The following is a 23667-nucleotide window of genomic DNA, read 5'->3' as shown; positions in this document are numbered from 1 at the left end:
GTGATTTCTAGCACTTCAGAGTCAACATCTCTGATGGATGCAAGGCAGCATAGGAGGTTATAAGTGACTCGATCGGAAAAGGACATGGCAATCTCCTGCAATTGTAGCCGTCTAACGTCGAAACTTCTCACAGTACTTAATTGTTTTGGCTTGGACCGGGATATCCGTAGCCGAACCTTGGCTACAACGAGGTAGTGGTCCGAGTCAATGTTGGCCCCTCGGAATGTTCGGACATCCCTTATACTGGAGAAGGGTCGTGCGTCGATCGCAATGTGGTCAATCTGGTTGATAGATTAGGAGATTTCCATGTCCCCTTGTGGATATTGAGATGTGTGAACTGCGTATTAGCTACCAGTACGTCTCGCCCAAAAGCGAAATATATCAGCCTGAATCCGTTGTGTCCTGCATACTGTTTCTCCCGATTGTGCCACCAAAGTTGTCTTCTCTAACTAGCTTGGCTTTAAAATCTCGTAAGACAATTTTAATGTCATAGCCAGGGCACTGCTCCTAAATCTTGTCCAAGAGCTCAAAGAATATGTCTTTGGTGTCTTCATCTTTCTCCTCTGTTGGGGCCGCATGCCGCATATTAGGCTTGTGTAGGAGAATTTAGCTTTGATGCGGATTGTCGTGATGCTTTCGCTCACACGGTTGAAACTCAAGACTTTTTGCCTGAGCCTAGTTCCAACAACAAATCCACACCCAAATAGATGCTGTCTTTGTTTTTGGTAGCAGTCACCGTAGTACACATCGCAGGCTTTTAGTTTGCGTTTGCCCGGTCCATCACATCGCACTTTTTTGACGGCGGTTATATCTACCTTGCAGCAGTTTAGGGCTTCCGCTAATTGTTCAGCTTCACGTGGTCTGTTAAGGGACCTAATAAAGATCCGACCCACGTAAAGATCCGAAGTTCGTTGTCTTTATTTCGTTTGCGTGGGTTGTCAACAATGATTCCGTCCGTATCCGAGGCGTGTTGGTGCTTCGCAGCTAAAGGGAAGTCACCCCAACGGCACAACCCCGAACCTGGAGGGCCAGATCCTTATGTTTACTGCAAGGGCTGGGCTCCGAATAGGTCGCAAAAGCCCTATAATGTGTTCACTAAGTAGTTCAACCTTACTGGAACTGTAGACGCCACCGTTGATTACATCTCGAGAATTCTTCCGCTGCCGGCTGTATAAGGAGAGGTGCCTTAGTGGAAACACCTCTCCCCCTCTCTCTCGTTTGCTGCCCCCAACAACTTTCCACTGGGGTTGGAACCCAATCTCCAGTTGAGGTTCTAGGCACCCGATGTTCATCGCGGGGAGGTGAGAGTAGGAGTTGAAAGAAAGAGGTGGGTTTTGAGAAAAAAAACTGTGGGCGCTTGTGTCCTCTTGGATGCACATGTCTACCATGGAACACGATTACAATTTGTTTTTCCGTTGTAAGCACGTTCACAAAGCTATAAATGTAACTGTAACGTGATAACAAGTGTGGTAGAGCTGTGAAATTTGTAGCAAAACATTTGTTTATAACTGTTTTATTATTAGTTCACAGAAGGTTGAATTTGCCGAAAATCCAGATCTGCAAATTGGGTCTTAAATCAAAAATAAATTAATTTTTTTTCCTCTATGGAATGCAAACAATTTGTGTGTTGGACAGATATATATACATTAAAAATAAGTTGATTTTTTTTACCCATGGAAAAGCCCCATAAGTGCTAAGAACGGGATTTACTGTCAGCTAACATTTAACATGTTTGCTGTCAAATACTTTTTCATAAAAAAAGCTATGTTTCCGACATGAATTTATTATATATGTAGCTTAGGCTAAAATAGTGGGAAAAACCTAATTTCTGGCAATAATGTCCTTAGCACTTCTGAAAGGAAACATGTTTCTGATTAAACCATTTAAATTTGATATTGGAATGTTTGGAATTGACTTTTAATTTTTGACTTAAAACAAATCTCAAATGGGCAACTAGGTGCTGTCATTTAGTGAAAATACAACATTTCATTGACAATGCTTCAAAATTTAGATTTTCAGGGCTATCTTTAATTTTGCTCTCAACTTAATATATGTATTTAATAAGATTAAGTTCCAGTTAATTGGAATAACAAAGGTAAACCTCTTGCAGGTTACGAAGAACTGTTCTAGAGCTGACGTGTAAACATCTAGCTGCAGAGGAAATGTCTTTGAAAAGTGTTTTTAGTGCTGTTTTTCACTACCGCTATTGCTTTTTGACATAAAGGACAACATTTAGAAATCCATTGCAGCTTAAAAAACGTACCCAACATTTTACTTCATACACCAAACTTACTTCGGGATTGAAACATTAAAGAAATCATTTTGCCCATCGCTGAAACTCATGAGTCAAACCTTACTTCGCCTAAATGTTATTAGAATTCTCGATGGGATGTTTATGAATTTGATTTTGCATATACAAACTGACAAAAGTCAAAACACGCTCTCTCAAATGTCGATCACTTCTAGTACATGTCACCTTCTGGCCTTTTAAATTAGAAACCGTATCATGCAATTTTACAAAACAAAAGAGAAGAACCAGATACTCAAGCTTACAGTTTCACAATAAAACCTTCTTCATCCATCCGTGAGATAATTCTTTTAACCACAAACTGAAATCTCGCATGTGCCATGAAATTCTTCTCAATTCTTTACCAAGAAGAACCCACATTGCACTCAATCATTAAATTTTGTGCAACACTTCCATTCTTTAAAAAAAAAAATAATAAGAAGGGAAAAATAAAATAAAATACAAAACTTATTTCCTTACCAGACCGTAACTAATCTTTAACTTTGTCGCAACATCAACATCCATGCATATCGCCCTCTGGTTTCTACGAGTCGAATTAATTGGCTTAAAAGACTTCAGATGGCGTTTTCCATTTCTTTCCCTGCATATCTGTCACTGTTGGTGTTGTTATTGTTGGTGAAAAAATAAACAACAAACAAATTCAACACAACAAAAACAGAAAATGATCTCCCGCAAGCATCTTCTCGAGTTACAGGTCGACCTGCTTTCGTACCTGTGCGCTGCGTCCCACATTTTGAGCGAACTGGCAGTCTATATCTATGCCTGTTGAAAGGTATAAAAATGAATAAATGCAACCATCAAATGGCATCCTCAATGCCATTTGAAATGGCATCTGTCATCCTGTCTCTATCGAGTTGTGGTGGTACTTGTATTTTAATGCTGTAATGGCGCTATATCATATTGCTGTTCTTTTCTATAACAAAGCAATACTTCATAAATCTCCTGCAATTGCTCTGTTCTAATGCGGCAGTGTTGCCAGATTCGTAGAAAGGCTTTAATTATTTTAATATGTATTCTTTAACTACAACTGTTAAATATTAGATAATAAAACGTGAAGGAAGTTAATAACGTATAGGGATTCCTTGTCAGAACTGCCAACATTATCAGATCTGTCAGTGTTCCGTCAATGAGCCTAAAATATCGAAATATTTTTTAAACGGTTGGCATAATTTTCCAATTTTTCTTTTTAAAGCCTAGTACGCTGCTGATGCGAAACGAAAATTCCCATACAAAAATGACATGACGAAATCATAAACGAAAAATTTGGTTTTTAGTACGTTGCTGAGCGGCAAAATGTGTTATTTTAGTGGAAAGCTGTACTAGATTTCTAAGTACAATTCTCCACTCTTTTCGTTCTCAATTAATTTGAACGGCATATTAATTGCTTGCGAAATTTTGACGTTTAATTTTTTTATTGAAAACAAAATTGTTTACTCGTGACTTTCGGTGTTTAAAAAAACTTCCAAAAAATAAACCGAAAAAAAATTGATTTCTCTTCGGAGAAAAAAAAAACTGGCTTAGTTTGTAGAAGCCAGTGAAGCTATTTGGAAGTTGGAGCATAGGCTTCACAAAAATAATACAGCCGCTGTTAGCCTCTAGAGTAATATAGCGAAAAAACCATGTACTAATTACTCAACAAAATGTTAATAAATAGAATTCTTTTTCACTTTTGTTTACCATCAGCTGACTGTCAGAACTTGTCAATTGTTTTTGACAGTTGACAGAACTCTCCACAAATATTTTTCCGCTGTGGTTTTCGTTTTCATTTTGCTCTGCACTTGGAGATCGCCGAAAAAATTCGTTTCACTTTAGCTGCGTACTAGGCTTAAGCTCAAATCAGAATGTGAGCATGTCGAGTACGCTCTGAGTAGAGTTTGATCAAAATTTTCTGATTTATTTATAAAACACACACACACATATGAGAATGACGTTTCTGGAAATACTACAACACAAAACTGCAAGCTTACGCCATCAGAGATATTGACTACAAAACTAACCTAAGTGCTTTATTTCTAAATGTGGAGACAGAGTCTCGTCAATAATAATGTTATTTACGCAACAAGTTTAAAAATTGTGTCAAATGATAAGTTTACTCAAATGTTTGTTGTTAATTAAATCAGCTGCTTGGTAAACGTCAAATATTGAACATCAAAAATATATTTCAAAGATTCCAAAAAAAGACAACGAATAGCTTTAAATGATAATTTATTTGATTGGGAAAAAATAATGATATCTATGTTTTCTTTTAAAAAAGTGATATTCTCGTAAATAAAAGTCACAATCACGTTTAATAAGTTTACCAGGAAAAATAATAAAATAGTTGGCGCAACAGTCCGTTGGGAACTAGGGCCTAGTGACTTACAACTCTCCACTATTCCTGTGTGCGAGTAATGTTGTTAGAGATAGAGGGGACCTACAGTTTGTAGTCGATTCCGAAAGGCTTATTTAAGAAGGAACTTTTCATGACAAGAATGATTTGTCAATTACCCGTGAAAAAAAACTTAAGATGGCACTGGCAGGGTTTGACAGTCCAACGCACTAACCATCACGCCACTAGTACTGCTTTCCAAAATTATTTGGATAATATAAGCCAACAAAATCCTTGAAGAATTTTGAACATACTGTGTTTCTCATTTGACAGTTCATTTACCAACTGCCTAAAAAGCTTCGACGTTTCAGCATTTATGTCAAATAAAAGCGCTCTCTTTTGGTTGCTAGCAAAAGGTGCAATCATGTCTCTTAGAAGAATATTCATTTCAATAATGTTTGCGTCCTCAACTCAGTTTTGGAGAAAAATGCTGTACTTGTGATGCCAATGAAAGAGATCAAGATGGCTACCGTGAATTAATATCTCCATTTAAAAAGTGTTTGTCTGTCATAAATCTGCATTTTTCCTGCGTCTGTCATCAATTGTTAGGATTTACAGAATTATTGATTGATTGTTTTAAATAATGGCAACACCCTTACCCTTCTATTTGAAAAAGTTCCATGCCGTATTAAAGTGACACTTGTTGTCGGGCAAAAAACATGTCTAACCCAAAAAAAAGACATGTTAGGTCGTTATTGTCGTCGCGTCGTTCGTCACTTTATTGTATCACATATCCCACAACGCTTGCAAATAACCACTTAAAGTCATCACATTATAGTTTCTAGAGGCACTAAATTTGTGGCGTACTCAGGACTCCGCTGTTGTTAAGAGTCTGAGACCTGTCTTCAAGATCGTTGCATTGGAGATGGAGATGACGAGTTGTTGGATGGTGTGGCGCAGAGCGTTTGATTTTGTGGTGACTTGGTTGGTGACGGATGTTGATGTTTATGCTGGTGACATAGCACCTTATAATATCTAGTTTTTGTTGTGCAACACAACATACGTATATGTTTGCAACTACCTAAGCACCAATTTGAATTAATTCATCATAAAAGAATATGCTCGTGTAAATTGAAAGTCTGCAGGATTAAAACGAGATAAATCGTTTACTCCGAATCAATCACTTGTCAATGATTTTTAATTTTGTGTTCTGAGCAGGTGGGTGGGCTTGTCAGTTGTAAATTGTCAATAAAATTATAACCTGACGCTGTCCCAATATTAATTTAGTTAAGTTGAAATAACAACTTGATTGCTGTCAGATTAGGCTCTAAGTTTTACATTAAAATTATAAATAACTATTCTTAAATTATCATTACACTTTCCACATGAAATTCGTGAGATCTTCGATACGCATTTGACAGTTCGTTTGAGGGGAGATAAATTATTTCATCACCGTGTGAACTGAACTGTATCTCACCTTTGCTGAATGCAAGATTATTTCGTCTAATATGTCAAAAGCATTTGATAGATTTTGCCATCAGTCTCTGACACTCATTTTTACTAATAATCTTGTTTTTAAAACCTTTTGCATTTGGCATAAAAAGAGTACTCTACAGCACTTGGCATGATGGTAAGTGCGTGGGACTGTCAAACCTGAGGTCTTGCGTTCGAACCCAAGCTATGACATTTAAAGTTTTTTTCACGGGATGGCGAGGAGTTGACAAATTCTCGCTTCGGCAATGATGCAATCAATTCAACTTTTAACGTATTAATTCAACTAGTTTATTAATTTTTGTTTTATTCTCTTTTCAGATTTTCTCTATCGTCATAACATAACTTTTGACAGCGTAACCACTGAAGTGGAAATTATGGATACATCAAAATGCGCGGTGAGTTTAACTCAATTTTTGTTGTTTAAATTAACCTTGAACAAAAATTCTTTTTTTATCTGGAGTCGCATAAATAAATCTCCCCCATGATCATCCACATCCTGAACTTGAACCTGAACCTTATTGATCGATCTATACTTGTACATTTCACGGCCTAATGGGCGCATATCAAATTTCAAAGATTCCAAGGAATAATATTTATTCACCACACACTGTTTCCATTGTACCTCAACCTTGATTTTCAACGACCACCATATTTTAGCGATCAGTTTCACAACCTTCACAGTTGACTGCATTGCCATGACCAATTGCCACTGTCGTCGTTGTTGGCGGATGAAAACAACGACAGCGTCTGCTTTTATTGCAGTCTCTTACAGCTGTAAACAATGATTAATTGCAGCCTCCTCACTTGACACTGGCTCTGACACTGGCACTGGATGTGGACACCCAGGAGAGAGTGGCTTCTAATTTGGTTTTTGTCCAAATTTGTTCATTCGCTTGGTCTCGAGACCGTCGGCAAAGTGCTTTATTGTCGGGACACATGTCGCGCAGTCTCCCAGTCAATTTATTCAATTGGAATAGTCTTCGGATCACACGGCGAATACAAAGCGCAATCCAGTGACCCAATAACGTTAATTGCCATCGAACCTTCTATTTCTTTTATTTACAATGCAATTCGCAAAAGTACCGCGAAGCCTTTAAGGAGGTTTGGTGTAAAGGCTTTTATCTCTAGTTGAATGCACATTACCATGCGAACTGTAGTAGTTCCATGGACTTGGTCAATTCGACTGGTAATTCATTTGTGTGAGTTGGTAGCTGGTGGAATAACAAATCGTGTGAATCATTGCATCAGTCTTGACTTGTTCAATTTGATACAGCACAAAGTCAGCTTTGAGTTGGCGGCAGCGGTGGCGTGTGGCAAGTCTACAAAACTAATCCACTTGACTTCAATTTGCGCAAAATGTGTCTGCATGGCTTTTGAATTTAAAAATTCGGAACGCAAGTTCAAAAGGTTCTCATATACCTTCTGATTGTACTCTCGCAACCGCACAATCATCATAAAGCTTTATTCTCAATTCGAGTGGGCCTTTTTTCCACCAAGCAATAGTCTCGCGGTGTCTGACAGTGTGGCGCGAGGCAAATCTTTTACGGAATTCCATTTAGTGGGAAATGAAATGGGCAATTAAAAATACCGCGGCACCACATTTATTCGCGGTTTATTCGGCCGTCTGGCCGCACGTTCCGGGTTGTCCTCTACGAGTCAGTCGTCTGAGATTTTTGTTGCCAAATGATATTTCGAAAGAAGTTCTCTACGACTTTTGAGCCAATTCAAACTCCAGAGCTAAGAACAAGAGAGGAAGCTGTCCTTAGTATATATCGTGCTCGATATCGATTGACAGTTAAGTGATGAATGTTTTAATTAGAGGAAATCGTGAGCTAGCTCTAGAAAGTCTCTGCCTTACTGGCAAGCCTGTGTACAGATTAAGATTTCTAAACGATCGTTTTAGAAGTTTGGAGTTATGAAAATAAGAATTAGATATAACTTCAAAGTGAAGTTTCTATCAAAAAATTAATAGCCTCTTAAGGTTCGGCTTGCAGTCGTGAATTTATATAATTTTTCCAGTAAAGATTGAGCCGATTAGATTTAAAGGTGTTGCAATTTTTTGGACTAAGCCATAATAGGATATAATCATTTTATAACTATGGAAAGTGGTTTTTAAGGTAGAACCTTTTAAAATATATAATGATGATAAAATGTCTCTGTTTAAAAGATTTTGCAACAATCTTTAAGAAAGTCTATCAAATAATTGCCTTGGGCATACGCATGAAGCATAAACTAATTTTGATGTTTGATTGACATTTGTTTGCCTGGACAAGGAAAAGAAGGAATTAATTATTGGTCCGTTTGAAGAACGCGTAATGTTGTAATTCAGAAATCTAAAAAAATAAGAATGATTTGGATGAAAAAAGAAGTATGTTCACAAGATTTTGGGCAGAAATTGTTGGCCTGTCAAATTTTGAAGAGTCGGTATAAAATTCTTTCACAGAGAGTAAACTGCTAGAGAAGTATGGAATGGTTGTTGTGTGCAAAAATTGTCTCAATGCGAAGCAAACCAAACAAACGACGCTAATAACAGTTAATTTACACGTCGCAATATGACGTTTCGATGTTCAAATGGTAGACATGTGCATTCAAGAGGACACAAGCGTCCACAGGTGTTTCTCCAAAACCCACCTCTGTCTATCAAGTCATACTCTCACCTCCCCGCGGTGAACATCGGGTGCCTAGTACCTCAACTGGAGATTGGGTTCTAACCTCAGTGCAAAGTTGTTGGGGGCAGCAAACGAGAGAGGGAGGCAGAGGTGTTTCCACTAAGGCACCTCTCCTTATCCAGACGGGAGCGGAACAATTCTCGAGATGGAATCAACGGTGGCGTTGACAGTTCCAGTAAGGTTGAACTACTTAGTGAACACTTTAAAGGGCGTCTTCGACATATTCGGAGCCCAGGCCTTGCAGTTAACCTAATGATCTGGCCCTCCAGGTGAGGGGTTGTGCCGTTTGGGTGACTTCCTGGCCACGTAAAAAACACCTCAATTGCAAAGCACCAATAAGCGGAGAATAGGGACAGACTTACTGTTGACAACCAACGCAGACAAAATAAGGACAACGAACTGCGGATCTGTACGTTTATTGTTAGGTCCCTTAACAGACCTCGTGCAGCCGAACAACTAGCGGAAGCCCTAAACTGCTGCAAAGCAGATATTACCTCCATCGAAGAAGTGCGATGGGACGGACCGTGCAAACGCAAACTAAAAGATTGCGATATATATATAACGGCGACTGCTACCGAGAACAAAGACAGCGTCTATTTGGGTGTGGATTTGTTGATTTAACTAGACTCAGGCAAAAAGTCTTGAGTTTCACCAACATAAGCCTAATATGCACGCAACAGAGAAGAAAGATGAAGACACCAAAGACATATTCTTCGAGCTCTTGGACAAGACATATGAGCAGTGCCCTGGCTATGACATTAAAATTGTCTTAGGAGATTAAGAAAGAGATGACATCTTTGGTGGCATAATCGGGAGATACAGCCTCATCTCCGACAACGGATTCAGGCTGATCGATTTCGCTCCGGGGCGAGACGTTCTGGTAGCTAGTACGCAGTTCACGCATCTCAGTTTCCACAATTGGACATGGAAATCTCCTGATCAATCAACTGTCAATCAGATTGACCACATTGCGATCGACGCACGACACTTCTCCAGTATACAGGATATCCGAACAATCCCAGGGGAAAACATTTACTCGGGCCACTTCCTCGTTGTAGCCATGGTACGGCTACGGATATCCCAATCCAAGCCAAAACAAGGAAGTACTGTGAGAAGAATTGACGTCAGAAGGCTACAATCGCAAGAGACTGCCATGTCCTTTTCCGATCGAGTCTCTAATAACCTCTTAAGGAGTCGTATGCTGCCTGCATTAAGCATTGAAAACCAGTGGCGGCAACATTGCCTTGCAGCCATCAGAGATGCCGCCTCTGAAGTGCTAGGTTTCACACGGCCACTACAGCGAAACCCCTGGTTTGACGACGAATGCCGGCAAGTGCACGCAGCGAAACAGCAGGCATACAAAACTGCGCTGCACAAAAGGACTTGCGCTGCTCGCGAGCTCTGCGAGCAGAAGAGAAGAGAGGAACACCGGCTTCTTAGATGGAAAAAAAAGAGAGCATGAGAAGCGCGCGATCGTGGAGATAGAGGGATGCAACAACAGGAATGAGGTTCGTAAATTTTACCAAAAGGGAAAAAAACCTCCCAAGGGTACCAGCCACGAACCGAAGCCTGTAAAGACGATCAGGGGAACATCGTAGTAGAACCGCAGTCGATGTTGAGAACATGGAAAGACCACTTCTCCAAATTATATAACGGCGATGACGAACCGAATTCCGCTGTAAGGGAGATAGAACCATTCAACCTCGGCGAAGCAGATCAACAATTCCGCCTTCCCAACCTTGACGAAGTGAAGAAAGCTATATCAAACAAAGCTGCTGGAGCTGACGGCATTGCTGCCGAGCTATTCCAAACAGCAGGCGATGACTTGGTAGGAAGCATGCACCAACTCATCTGCAAAATATGGTCGGAAGAAAGCATGCCCGATGAGTGGAATCTCAGCATAGTGTGCCCGATACATAAGAAAGGAGGTCCTCTTAATTGCGCCCACTACAGAGGCACCAGCCTCCTTAACATTGCGTCCTCTCTGTCGTTTTATGTGAACTTCTGAAGCCGTTCGTCAACAATTTGATTGGTCCTTATCAGTGTGGCTTCAGACCAGGAAAGTTCAGTATCGACCAAATATTTACACTACGGCAGATCTTGGAAAAACCCCAGGAGCTTCAAATCGATACCCACCATCTCTTTATCGATTTTACAGCCGCGTATGACCGCATCTATAAGGAAGAGCTCTACAGAGCAATGTCTAGTTTTGGCATCCCTGTAAAACTTATCCGTTTGTGCAGAATGACGATGGAGAATGCACGCTGCTCTACCAAGGTCGGAAAAGATCTCACCGATACATTTGATGTCAAAAAAGGTTTTAGACAAGGCGATGCACTGTCATGCGACTTCTTTAACATAGTTCTGGAAAGAATTGTGCAAAACTAAACCGTCAACACTAGAGGCACAATCTTCCAAAGGTCCATCTAATTACTCGGATACGCAGATAATATTGACATAATTGGAAGACCAAAGCGTTATGTCAGTGGAGCGTTTCTGAGCATTGCGACGGAAGCGAAGAAGATGGTTTTAGTGGTCAATGAGGGCAAGACCAAGTATATGCTGTCATCAATAAAGGACATTGAACAACGATGGCTTGGACAAAACCATGGACAGCTATAACTTCGAGGTAGTTAAGGACTTTGTCTACCTAAGCACCGCTATTAACACAGACAACGACACCAGTGCTGAAATCAAACAAAGAATAAGTCTTGCAAACCGCTACTTCTTTGGACTTGGAAGGCAATTGAGTAGTAAAATTCTTTCTCGAGCATCTTAAATAACCATCTGTAAGACACTCATCATCCCGGTTCTCATTTATGGCGCTGAGGCCTGGACCCTGTCAAAGAAAGATGAGAGCGTCTTAGGATGCTTCGAGAGAAAAATTCTTCGGGTGATTTTCGGTCCCGTATGTATAGATGGAGAATGGAGGAGAAGATATAACGATTTACGGGCTGTACATCGACACTGACCTAGTTAGCAGAATTTAAGACCAACGGTTTAGATGGCTAGGTCATGTAGAGCGGATGGACATCAACGCTCCAGCCAGGAAGGTCTTCGAATCCAATCCCGAGGGACGGCGCAGTAGAGGAAGACCTCGACTCAGGTGGCGCACGCAGGTGGGAGACGACCTCAACCAACTTGGCGTGCGAAACTGGAGACAGCTAGCTAGGGACCGAGCTGGCTGGAGACGCTGTTGGTTGAGGCCCAGGTCCGCCCGGACTATAGCGCCACCTTAAGTTAAGTAATTAACTAATGTGACGTTTGACAGATCAACAATTTCTGCACAGGGAAATTTATTAGGCAAAATTTCTCAGAAATTATTTAACTCTCTCGTGAGCGCTCTCTTTGCCCCAAAACTACCAAATTTGTGAAGTCTCGGACAGTTTTTGTGCAAGAATTTTTGACAGTTCTCAGTTTTGGTCAAGGTTCGGAACAGACCTTATTAATAATTTGGTTCAAGAAGCCTTTTGAATGTATTAATATCATCGGTATTCTTTAACAAGCCATTCTACCTTTCCCCAAGGATTTCAAAGAAGCCGAAGGGTTGGAGTTACCCATCCCCTGACTTCTGGTGTCTTGGTTTACGAAATCGATACAGGTCGCTATATGACTTGCGCTAACTGTAGGGTTTAGATTCTTCCTTTCAACAATTCTTCTAAGACTTCTTGAACGCAGAAAGACAACAATTCCGTAAGAATTTTTTCTGGAACGCCTAAAGAATAAATACTAATAAGTGCTATGAACTTCTTGAAGTCCTAACACTTAAGCTTATAAAAGAAAGCATACAATGTGTGGTTAAGGTCAGCAGATTTTGAATTCAGTTATCAATTTTCCAACTCTGTTTCAACACCATTTCTGATAAAATTTATCTGGTTACATCTTCCTTCCAAAAAAATGACATTCGTCTAACCTCTTTCTATCAAAACTATGCATCTTAAGTTGTCCCTTGCGGTCAGTGCTCGGTGATTATCCGAATGAATTATGACATCACCAATGATATTTTGCGTAATACTAGGCCTTTTAATGCTCCTTTTTGCAAGATGGTAGATAGGTGGTATAGGTTGGCAGAGCTATATGAATCCAACACAGAGGCCAGCGTGTAGCCGTGTCCTACTTTTGAACAAGCACGACGAACAAGCATCCTATTTTGCAAAACTATGTGCCAACATGTTGAACAGCAACCGCATAGATACTAACCTCCTCTGACGATACTTCCATCCGTTGACGCTGCTACTGCTGCAACCACCCATGTATCGAAATGCCCGTTCCCGCCAACCAACTAACTTTGCATCGTCGACAACGACGACAAGCAACTATGACGACGATGGGTCTAATGGAAAAATCCGCTAATATTTGCATAATAATCTCAAATTCACAAGTAATCAATATTTGAAAAGGTTACATTCGGCAAGGAGGCTAATTTAAGGTACATTTGTCAAAGTCGCCGCTTGAAGCCCGTTTTCAGTTTCATTTTATATGTACTTTTGCGGGGCAAGATTGGGTCAAAACCTCTGGCTGGCTATGGCGCTGCTGGCGAGTGGACTTGGGCATAACTAAACGGCGAGTCGCTTACCATCCTTCGCCGCCACCCGGCCGGCGGCGGGCCAATTCAACGCAACAAGACATTATTACCAACATATTGCGGGAGGAGATAGTTCACTCTGTTTAGCATTATAGGTGCAATAAGATGTAATAAATAAAACCCAGTTAACTGAACATTTAACGTATAATTCATGTTTGTTTTGACTGGAAAATATTTATGCTAATCGTTGGAAGAACACAACCATTTGACAGCATTCCAGTATGTGTGTGGGATTTAAAATTTGCCAATCGCGTTTTGCATCCACAGCTTAACTTCAACACAACTTTGATTTATATTTGTTTCATTTTTGTGGCAATTCAATTTCTATAATTGAAATTCCAAAGCTTTCATTAAAATAGTTTTTGAATGTTGTAGGCGTCTAATTGGAAGTCTGTTTTCTTCTTGGTTAATTGACGTCCCTCTTCAAATGTTTACGAAAAAGTTATTCAATATATTTTACCATTTCTCCATTAATTTTGATTTGGTGATAATATCATCTTTAAATAATTGTTTAACCCTTTTCACCGTTATTTTCCTCCCTCCAAACAACTTCGGTCGTTTCTGTTGAGTAAAGAGATTCGTTCTTTAGCCGTACTACCTGAATGTGGAATGTTTTACTTCTCTCTTTCTCAATCTGTCTTTCATTCAATCATTCCTATTTCAAACTCTCTTTCTTTCCTAGTGCTAGTACTGTTTCTGGCATTGAAAGGGCACGATAAAAATCCCTTGAGGACTGGATAATGGCTTTCGATTTGTATATGTATCTTAATTTTTTAAATCCTTTTCCTCCTAAACCAAAATTTGCAAAAATTCCTTTTTCCAAATAAAAAAAAAGCTTTCTCTTTCTACTTTGATGGATGCACTTTTTGACAGAAGATACTATTTCTGCTTGAAATTACAACTGCATTATTCTATACCGTATAATATCTAGAACTTCAACACTATCGCCTCTCATGTCACGTGTCTCATCATCATCACATAAGACCACTTTCCCGATCACCGAATGAAGACGTTTGGTTGTTGCAGTGATGACTGTTATGGTAAAATTGGTAACCTACGCACTACTTGGCCTCAAGGTTTTTCACGATTGTCGAAATCGAAATGGGAACTGTCAGACATCATGCTGGCATAGTCCATGGCTGGAATCGCAGTTGTAATAGTGACCTAAATTCAAGTCCAAGTTGGAAGTTGCAACTCACTTTATCAATTCTCGATTTGTTGTATTATGAATGGATGTATATTTGCATGGAAGCAAATTTGCATCCACGATTCCTTGGATATGCCTTCAGGCATGCATCATGAGGGTACACGTGGAGTATTGAGTGTATTCCGAGTGCTGTTGAAGGATGAATATTCTCATTCGAGAAGCTTCAATTTAAATTCTGTTTGTCTTGCACTCTTATATTATTCTGTTCGCAAGTAAATATTTGTTTCCATGGAAAGAAAGGAAAATTAGATACGCTCTCATTTATGATATGGTATTCGATTTCTTAGTCCGGGTAAAAAAGACAAAAACGAGGACATTGAAAGTCAAAAAAATGATAAAATTCTACCCAAAGAAACAAAAAAACAAAAACGACAATAATACAATTTCCAATAAAATAATATACTTCTTAATGTGACTCACTTTAAAATTAATTTTAAATTTGGTATCACTGGCATTCTTATTGGCATTTGCTGGGATGTGTTCAGAAGTTTCGTTTTTCTCTTGAATTGAAAAACTTATAGAAACGCAAGTCGTAAAGTCGCAATTGAAAATACAATACATACAAAATGTTTAAATACTCCTTCTTGAAATTTTACGAAAAGTGATAACCGTTAAGGATGTTACTTACTTTTACTTTTACTTAAGTTGGCTACAGAGCATTGTGCTCCTGGGCCTCAAATAATAACTTTCGCCATCTTACTTGATCTCTAGCTTGCTGCCTCCAGTTTCGAATACCAAGTTGTCGTGCGTGCGTCGGCCTCAACTTGATCACTCCACCGGAGATGAGGCCTGCTTCTGCTTCTTGTTCCCTCAGGCTTGGCGTTGTAAACCTTACGGGCTGGAGCTTCGATGTTCATTCGCTCGACATGCCCTAGCCATCTTAAGTGTTGTACACGCAGCAAGTCGCGGTACAGCTCCTGTAACTCCTGATTAATTCTTCTCCGCTGGATGTTACTTTGCCTGTAGACACAAACCGGAACATGGATCGTACGCAGAACCTTCCTCTCGAAGATACCAAGAGATCCTTCCTCCGCATGCTTCTGCACCATACAGCAGGACTGGGATGATTAAATTTTTTGTACAGCGTCTGTTTGGTACTTCGCGATAGGGCTTTATTCCTAAACTGCTTACTTAGGATAAAGAAACAGCGATTCGCAAGGATAATTCTGCGTTTGATTTTTGCGCTGATGTCATTTGCAGAATTTACAGCAGTGCCCAGATTAACAAATTCGTTTATCATCTCGAAGTTGCACCTGTCTACGGTGTGAATCGACACTATTTGATGACAGTCGTTTTGTCCTCGTTAATGTCAAGACCCTTTTCTTCGCCTCAGACTCGACATTAGAGAAAGCACCCGTCACTGCTCGTTTGGTTCTTCCCATAATGTCGATGTCATCTGCATATCGAAGATATTGTGTGGATTTTTGAAAGATGGTGTCACTTGTACTGGCGTTGGTGTTGCACACCACTCTTTCAAGAAAAATATTGAAGCAGCTACATGACAGCGCATCGGCTTGTCGAAGTCCTTTGGTGGTTTCGAAAATTTCGGTGGAGTCTCTTCCAATTTTGACGCAGCAACGAGCATTTACCAGCGTCATCCTGATAAGTCGTATCAGTTTGGTAGGGTTACCAAAACTCAACTTGCCACGGTATAGTTCGTTCCTGTCTACACTGTCATAAGCTGCTTTAAAATCGATGAAAAGATGGTGTGTTTCGATGTTATATTCTTGGGTCTTTTCCAGGATTTGGCGTAGAGTGAACATTTGGTCGATGGTAGATTTTTCAGGCCTGAAGCTACACTGGTTAGGGCCAATTAGTTCGTCAGCAAATGACTTCAGGCGTTCACATAATACACTGGACAAGATCTTGTACGCGATGTTCAAAAGGCTAATGCCTCTGTAGTTGGCACAGAGAAGGTGGTCACCTTTTTTATAGATCGGGCAGATGGTGTTTAAGTTCCACTCGTCAGGTTGCTTTCTTTCGACAAAATTTTAGTAACTATTTGGTGCATGCTTCTTACCAGATCTGCTCAAGCTTGCTTAAAAAGCTCAGCCTGCAGACCTTCATCAACGGCCGCTTTGTTCGACTTCAGCCTGGTGATGGCTAGTTTGATCTCACACTGGTCGGGTGGGTGGAACTCTAGATCGTCAACCAAATGGATTTAAATTGGCTGCTCGCTGGCGGAATCGTTGACTTCATCACCATTAAGCAGCTGGTTGAAATGATCTCTTTAGATTTTTAGCATTGACTGCGTCTCGACTACGGTATCTCTCTCCTTATCTTTGCAGGCTCCAGGGTGGCTAGTGAATCCCGTTGTTTTCTGTTTGACTCTTCTAAATAAGCTCCGCTTTCCTGTTAAAACATCCCTGGATCTCCTCGACTTCACGCTGTTCATGGGCTTTTTTCTTTCTTCTGAGCAAGCGGTTCTCATCCCTTCTCTTGTCGACGTAGAGCTGGCGGGAAGATCGTGTCCTCCTTTGCTGCCACCGTTTTGGCTTTGTTTGCCTGAGCACATTCGGAGTCAAACCAGGCGTTCCTTGGTGGTGGCTGTGAGAAACCTAGCAGCTCTTCTGCAGCATTCCTATTGGATTGTTTTGCTGCCAGTGGGTCTCTGAGCTTCCATGGATATTCGTACGCGCAGTTTAGCACCAACTAGGTAGTGGTCGGAATCTTTGTTGACTGATCTGTACGAACGAACTCCAAGTATGCTAGAGGAATGTCTTCCGTCAATAGCAACATGATCGACTTGGTTGCATGTTCGATCATCGGAGAACCGCCAAGTACCTTTGTGGATTTTGGGCGAGGGAGTCTGGTGCTACTCAACACCACGTTTTCTCGGCTAGGAAGTCGATAATCCTGAGTTTATTTCCAGTTATGATGTCGTGTACGCTATGTCTTCCGATTGACCTACTAAAGATGCCTTTTGGCGATAAAATCAACCAGGAAAACTTTAACATCGTTTTTGGGACATTGCTCATATGTTTTGGCGAGGAGCTTGTAGAATTCTTCTTTGATAATGTCATCCTTTTCTTCCGTCGGGGCATGCGCGCTGATAAGCCTCAGGTGGTGGAATTTGGCCTTAATGCGGATTGTCGTCACTCTTTCGCTTACTTCCCGAAAGCTTAAAACTCTTTGCCTCTAACAGCAAAAATACATCCAAATGAGCGCTTTCTCCTCTCGATTAGACACTTCCCATAGTAGAAATCACAGCCTTCAATCTTCCTACTGCCTGGCCCATTCCATCGCATCTTCTGGAGGGCTGTCACATCAGCTTTGATTTTGGCGAGGTCATCGGCAAGCTGCTCTGCTTTGCGAGGTCGTTTGAGTGTACGCACATTCCATGAACATACACGTTTTTCGTTGGGGGGGGGGGGGGGGTTGTCAACATTATCAGTGCGTTCATCCGAGGCTATTACTTGTGTTTTCATTACATTTTAAAATTTCCTTTCATGGACGGCTTGTGAAGCCTGCGCATGACTGGGATCGTTAGATCTGGTTCTTCAGAGCGATATCTGGTCTTTTCCTCTACTTCCTGAAAAGGTTACTCAGGTGACACAGGTCTGGATCCGATGGATCCAACGTTAGTCGTTAGTTCACCTTTTGGCTATCCAGCGGGCACCTCTAGGAGACGACGATACGATTTTGCATCACCCGTTAAGGATGTTAGGGTCACTAAAGAGATTATCTAATCGAAGGCCATTTGCTTGGGCCTGATCATTGAAAGAAAAAGTATTTATTTAACATCTTTATTTTGTTGTCAATTATTGTTAAAATAACCAACAAGTATATGAGGAATGATGGATAGAGCCTTGGACTGTCATGCGAGAAATCTTGGGTTCGATCCCTGACTTTTCATGAAAAAAAGCTTTCTCAAATTAGCCCCTCGGATTCGACATATAAAATGTAGGTCCCCTCCATCCCTGCAATTACTCACATACACAGGAAGTGGTTGAGTGTTGTAAGTTACTAGGCCCTGGTTCTCTACAGACTGTTGCGTCACTTAATTTATTTATTGTTTTTTTGATATGTGGAATGATAAGACAACCTCAATATTTGTTTAATTTTTAGCATCATCTAACTGCCTCTAGATTTCAAAACTCGAAGCTCTATCTCCACTCAAATATTTTTACTGACTAACATCTATAATCCATTGTTGTTTTTGTCCGTCTTAAATTTTGCAGTGTAACGTATATCGATACAAACGAATCGAATTACGTTCCAAAAATAGAAAAATCTGTTTGAACAACTTTCAGAAGCTATATTTTATTTCAGGACTGTTTAATACGAGGAAACTGTGTACGTACCAGTAACAAAAGTTAGATTGAATATAAAGGTTTAATTTGAACAAATTAAGTTGGAAACGACTTACAAAACTTGTGACATCAATTTTTATGACATGACAAATTTCCCTTTGCGATATATTTTTATATACCTGACGCATTAATCTAATTTAATAACATATTTTTAGTGTAAAAATAACAAATCATTAAAAGTAAAACTGCTTAAGCCAGGTCCAAGTACAAAATATTACTTTTGACGCATTTGGAGCACACCATAATTATGTGAAATTTAATACCGTACATGCAACTATAGACGATGACAGCAATAGTTCCATTGCATGTACATGTCTTAATCGACTGGCTGCCAAACCACGAATATCAGAGTCGAACGATTCAAACGAAAATAAAAAACAAAATAAGACTCATTTTTGTTTGCGAGACGCAGACGACACTCGAACCTTGAACTGCTTTGCAAAACAAATCAATAAAGAAGCTCGTCTCCCTTGCGTCTTGACTTCCCGTTTCCTGCAATAAGCCTGTGCTAAATTTATGTTCCTCAACTCTCAACTCAACTCGTTCTCGTTGCGGTTGTGCACCGCGCGTAATTCGATCAGCAAACCAAACTGACATTAATGACAAACAATACTAACCACAGATTATTCACACAAATACCTATTACTTTGTAGCTTACATACATACTAAATAAGCTAGGGATCAAGAATTGAACACAAAAAAGTTTTTGTTGGTCAAGACCTTTGATCGCGACGCAGCTCATCCCGACCCTTTCAAATATTCTCCCCCTCCTTATGACTGATTTTTCAATTTTTTATTTAATATTTTAGTTTTTGATTTACTTACAGCAAGGGACCTGTCTATACGAACACATCCGTTGGGGGGATGCGTTCGTAATTGTGTATTCTATTTGCGATAAGCCTAGTTTCTCCAATGCTCAAGGTTGCTTAGAGCAGCTTGCCAAGCTCAAACTTCCATCCTACTATACCACTCTGCTGCTGGGAAATAAACGAGATTTAGATCATGCCAGGTGAGACTCCATTTAGGTTTTTAAATAAATGTTTTTCTTTCTATATTTGATTTTTGCTTTTAGAAAAATTTCCGTGAACGATGGACACGAGCTGTCATTAAAGTATTCTTGTCAGTTCTATGAAGTGTCAGCGGCTGAGAGTTTTGCTGGGGTTTCGTTGGCGTTTCAGTCCATGTTACGTGAGGCAAGGTCCATTCAATTATTAAAGGCTTTACCTATGCGACGAAAACTTGGAGTAAATAGTGTATCCAAAGTAAGTTTCAAAATGAAGTTGACAGTTGACGAATTAATATTTAATTTTAATTCTTTTTGATTTTGCTTTAGTATTTTCGTCATTCTGATAATGTCTTTCAGGTCTTAGGCAATATATTTGGAAAAAACAGTAAAGACAAAAGAAAACGTCCGTCCCTTAGTATATAATTAAAACAATTATTTCAATTAAGATAAGAATAAGAACACTCTCCTATACCTAGTACATATACATACTTAGATTAGAAAGCAACGTGAGATCTTGAGTTGCATTGGTACACACAACTTAGCATTTTAAAGTTCCATTTATCCATGAAGTTTTGATTTAAATGTTTTTATTGTAATTTGTATTTCTGTCTATGGATAAGACGCTAATGAATATTTTGGTTTTAAAAAGTCTTTCGTTTTCGATGAGAATTAAAAAGACACTATCAATGCCATATTTTTTAAGTTTCTTTTAAGTTAAAGACGTTTTGTAAAATTATTGTAAATTGTAATTTATTTATTGTTGCAAAATTGTATTTGTTCAGAAGTTAAATTTAAATTTAAGAAATATTTAAAAAAAAAAAAGTATTTTTATTTGACAGTATTGAATTAAACATTCCTATTATGAACTTTTTATTATGTGTAAGTTTAAATGTCTATCTATTTAGCTTTATGTTCCTGTAAATAAGATAATTTGTATTAATTTAGAATTTACATAAAAATCATGTACAATAAACACAATTCATGTATTTCCTTTTTAATGAAAAATAAATAAACATTTTTTGACAAAAATGAAGGGGAACTTATCTTTTATTTGACATTTCTAGGTAATCAAAAATAAAGCTTTCTTATACTCTAGGTTGGAACAAATATATGAGCAACTGGCTTAAAATCACCAAAGTCGCAGATTTCAAAATTAGTTTTATGACAAAAAAATTGCAAGCTATAATGATGACTTTTAGCTTATACTGTTTTAAAATGTGTATCTTAATAAACTTTGACAGGGCAGCGAACAGAATTCAGTACGATTTCAAACAAGAACGCCTTTTGATTATACGGCGGCCATCATAAATGCGATCTGACTTTGTCAATAGGAACATATCTGACATTTCTTTGTTATTTCGAGTCGTAAAAAAGAATTTTATCAATAATTAAATGTAATAAAAACGTTCACGGAATGACGGACTATTGATGTACGTTATACGAATGATGAATAGAAAGGTTCTTATTATTTAGATATAATTTATTTTACGATAAAAAATACTCTGACAGCCGCCTCTGTTATTGTTGTCTTCTTCGACTGACGTTTGACACCGAATGGCTGCGTTCACTTAGAATTATTTTAGATCGATTATCGATATGTTCACTGAAATGACTTGACTCGGACAACCTATTTTTGCATTTTAATAGTTTAAAAATAAATAATCTTTTAGTATCCTTTCTAAAACTAGATTTTGTATACAAAATATGGTGTATTTATTAATGACCCTACATTTTTCAATCATATTTTGGACTTGTTGAAGATTGTACATTAGGACGCGTTCCCGAATGATTTTCTATGGTTGTATATTGACTTAATTTAAAATTAAATTATATTTTTTGATGGATAAACAAAACAGGTTAGTTTTAGTATTTTATTAATTTTTGTTTCTCAATTAAGTCCAGATTTAACACATTAAATTGCCAGAAAAGCCAATTCTGCACCTTGGTGATTTTGAGCCAACTACGCAACTTAACGAAAACTTATTTTTGACACTTTAAATTTTGACAATCTCCCCCAATCAATGGATAAACTAGTTTTTGTGTGCATTGGGATGTTTTGTAAAGTAAGTAAAACAAATCATAAAAGAATTATATTGTACATTTCGTGGATAGAAGACATTTATAAATGATAATGAAAAAAAAAGTACAGTAGAATTAATAAATCAACAAAACAATTAACAAAATCGAAATGTTAAGTAAAACTTGCCACCAAAAAGAAAGGTGTTTTTACATTTTTAACTTAATTGTCAAATTTCAAATATTGACAATTCAGGTTCCGAAGAATTTAAATCAAAGAATTTTAGAGAGATGTGGGAGTGTGTTTGAATGTACGTCCGGGATATCATTTTCGGAATTTCATTTTTATTTGCTACATCAATTTTTAAAAAATTTTGAACATTTTCCTTGACCCCAATCTCAATTTTATATTATATAATGTGACAAAGAATAACGTATTTGACATCTGGTACATAAAATATTGAGAAAAATATAACAATCTACAAAAATACTACGCAAAGTTTGTAAAAATTAATGTTTGATTCGAATATTCTGAGAATAGATGAAGGTTTCGACTTCAAAATTTTGTAATTATATTGGAATTCTATTGTTACCTTTCTAACAAATTGTTCTTTGATAAATCGAATCGGTAGTTTTTTTTAAACACTTTCAAAAAATGGTACTAAAATTGATTAACATTTTGGTTTAAAATTTTCGTCGCATCCCAAGTGGTATAACTTTGAAGTTAAGTTGAGCGCGAACAATTTATTCGTTGCAGTGTGGATGGCATGTGGAACGCGAATAGAGTTTGACATTTCGTAGCAATCACACTGCAATTCGTTACTACCAAATTCTTTTTACAAAATTGTCTTCTTTTAGAAAACAAAATCAAATTTTATTATTTTAACATAATTGTCAATTGGATCTTATAATTTAAATCTGGTTAACTTCTTATAGGAAGTTATTGTAATGGGTCCGATTTGTCAAATTGAAAATTTTGACATTTCTCGACGTTTCAAGATCCCTAGAGTCGAAATAAAAGATTTTTAGAAAGATGTCTGTGCGTGCGTATGTACGTACGTTCGTACGTCCGTACGTTCGAGATATCGATTTCAAATAAATTTTGTTATACAGATAATAAGGCAGAAAGATGCAGATAGGGCTCTCAAGAAAATTGCGTGGGTGGTATTTTTACCATAGCAGTTTAAAAAAAAGGTGAACATTTTGGCTAACTCTTAATATCTTACGAACCAGAAACTCTAGAGACTTGAATTAAATTTTATATAATATATTGTAACGTGATATCAAAGAAATATATTTTTTGAACAAATTTAACAGTTTGTTTATAAATCAAAAAAAATGAAAAAAAAAATTCGTCACCTCCAAAATTTTACGACTAAAATATGATTTCATCTCCAAAACAATTTTGTGCAAAAAAGAATAATGTTCTTGACATCTGATAAAATTTTAAGAAAAATCAAATTGACAGTTTTTTTTTATAAAAAATAAAAAACTAAAAAATAAATTACTCGAAGTTGGTAAAAATTGAATATCGATTCAAATATCTTTTCAAACATTTGAAATTTAGGCTTCAAAATCATTTTATCTTTAAAGAAATATTGTTTTCAACATTCTGAAAAATGTAGAGAAAAAACGGATTGACAGTTTTTTTACAAAAAATTAAAAACCTAAACAAAAAATTTTAAAAAAGTTGGTAAAAATTGATTTTCGACTCAAATATCTCTTTAAAAATTTGAAATATTGGCTTCAATCTAATTTTAT

At 38.1% G+C, this 23667-nt stretch overlaps 1 protein-coding gene across 5 annotated transcripts in view; it reads left to right on the top strand.

Moving 5' to 3' along the window:
- The window catches only part of LOC129942921 (ras-related and estrogen-regulated growth inhibitor-like protein), a 78939-nt gene extending 58110 nt beyond the window's left edge, over positions 1-20829 (top strand). For 2 of the 5 annotated variants that reach the window (XM_056052061.1, XM_056052060.1), the window contains 4 exons: positions 6429-6505; positions 19694-19893; positions 19957-20146; positions 20218-20823. In XM_056052061.1, coding sequence (XP_055908036.1) covers positions 6429-6505; positions 19694-19893; positions 19957-20146; positions 20218-20313 — 563 coding nt within the window. In that variant the 3' untranslated portion in view covers positions 20314-20823. Of the gene's footprint in view, positions 1-6428; positions 6506-19693; positions 19894-19956; positions 20147-20217 lie in introns of all 5 variants that reach the window. The other 3 variants (XM_056052065.1, XM_056052064.1, XM_056052062.1) reach the window with 3 other exon arrangements.
- Positions 20830-23667: the final 2838 nt, after the last annotated feature.

The sequence above is a fragment of the Eupeodes corollae genome, chromosome 1 (assembly GCF_945859685.1).
Source record: "Eupeodes corollae chromosome 1, idEupCoro1.1, whole genome shotgun sequence".
Lineage (NCBI taxonomy): Eukaryota > Metazoa > Arthropoda > Insecta > Diptera > Syrphidae > Eupeodes > Eupeodes corollae.
This window is presented reverse-complemented; position numbering and strand designations above follow the sequence as displayed.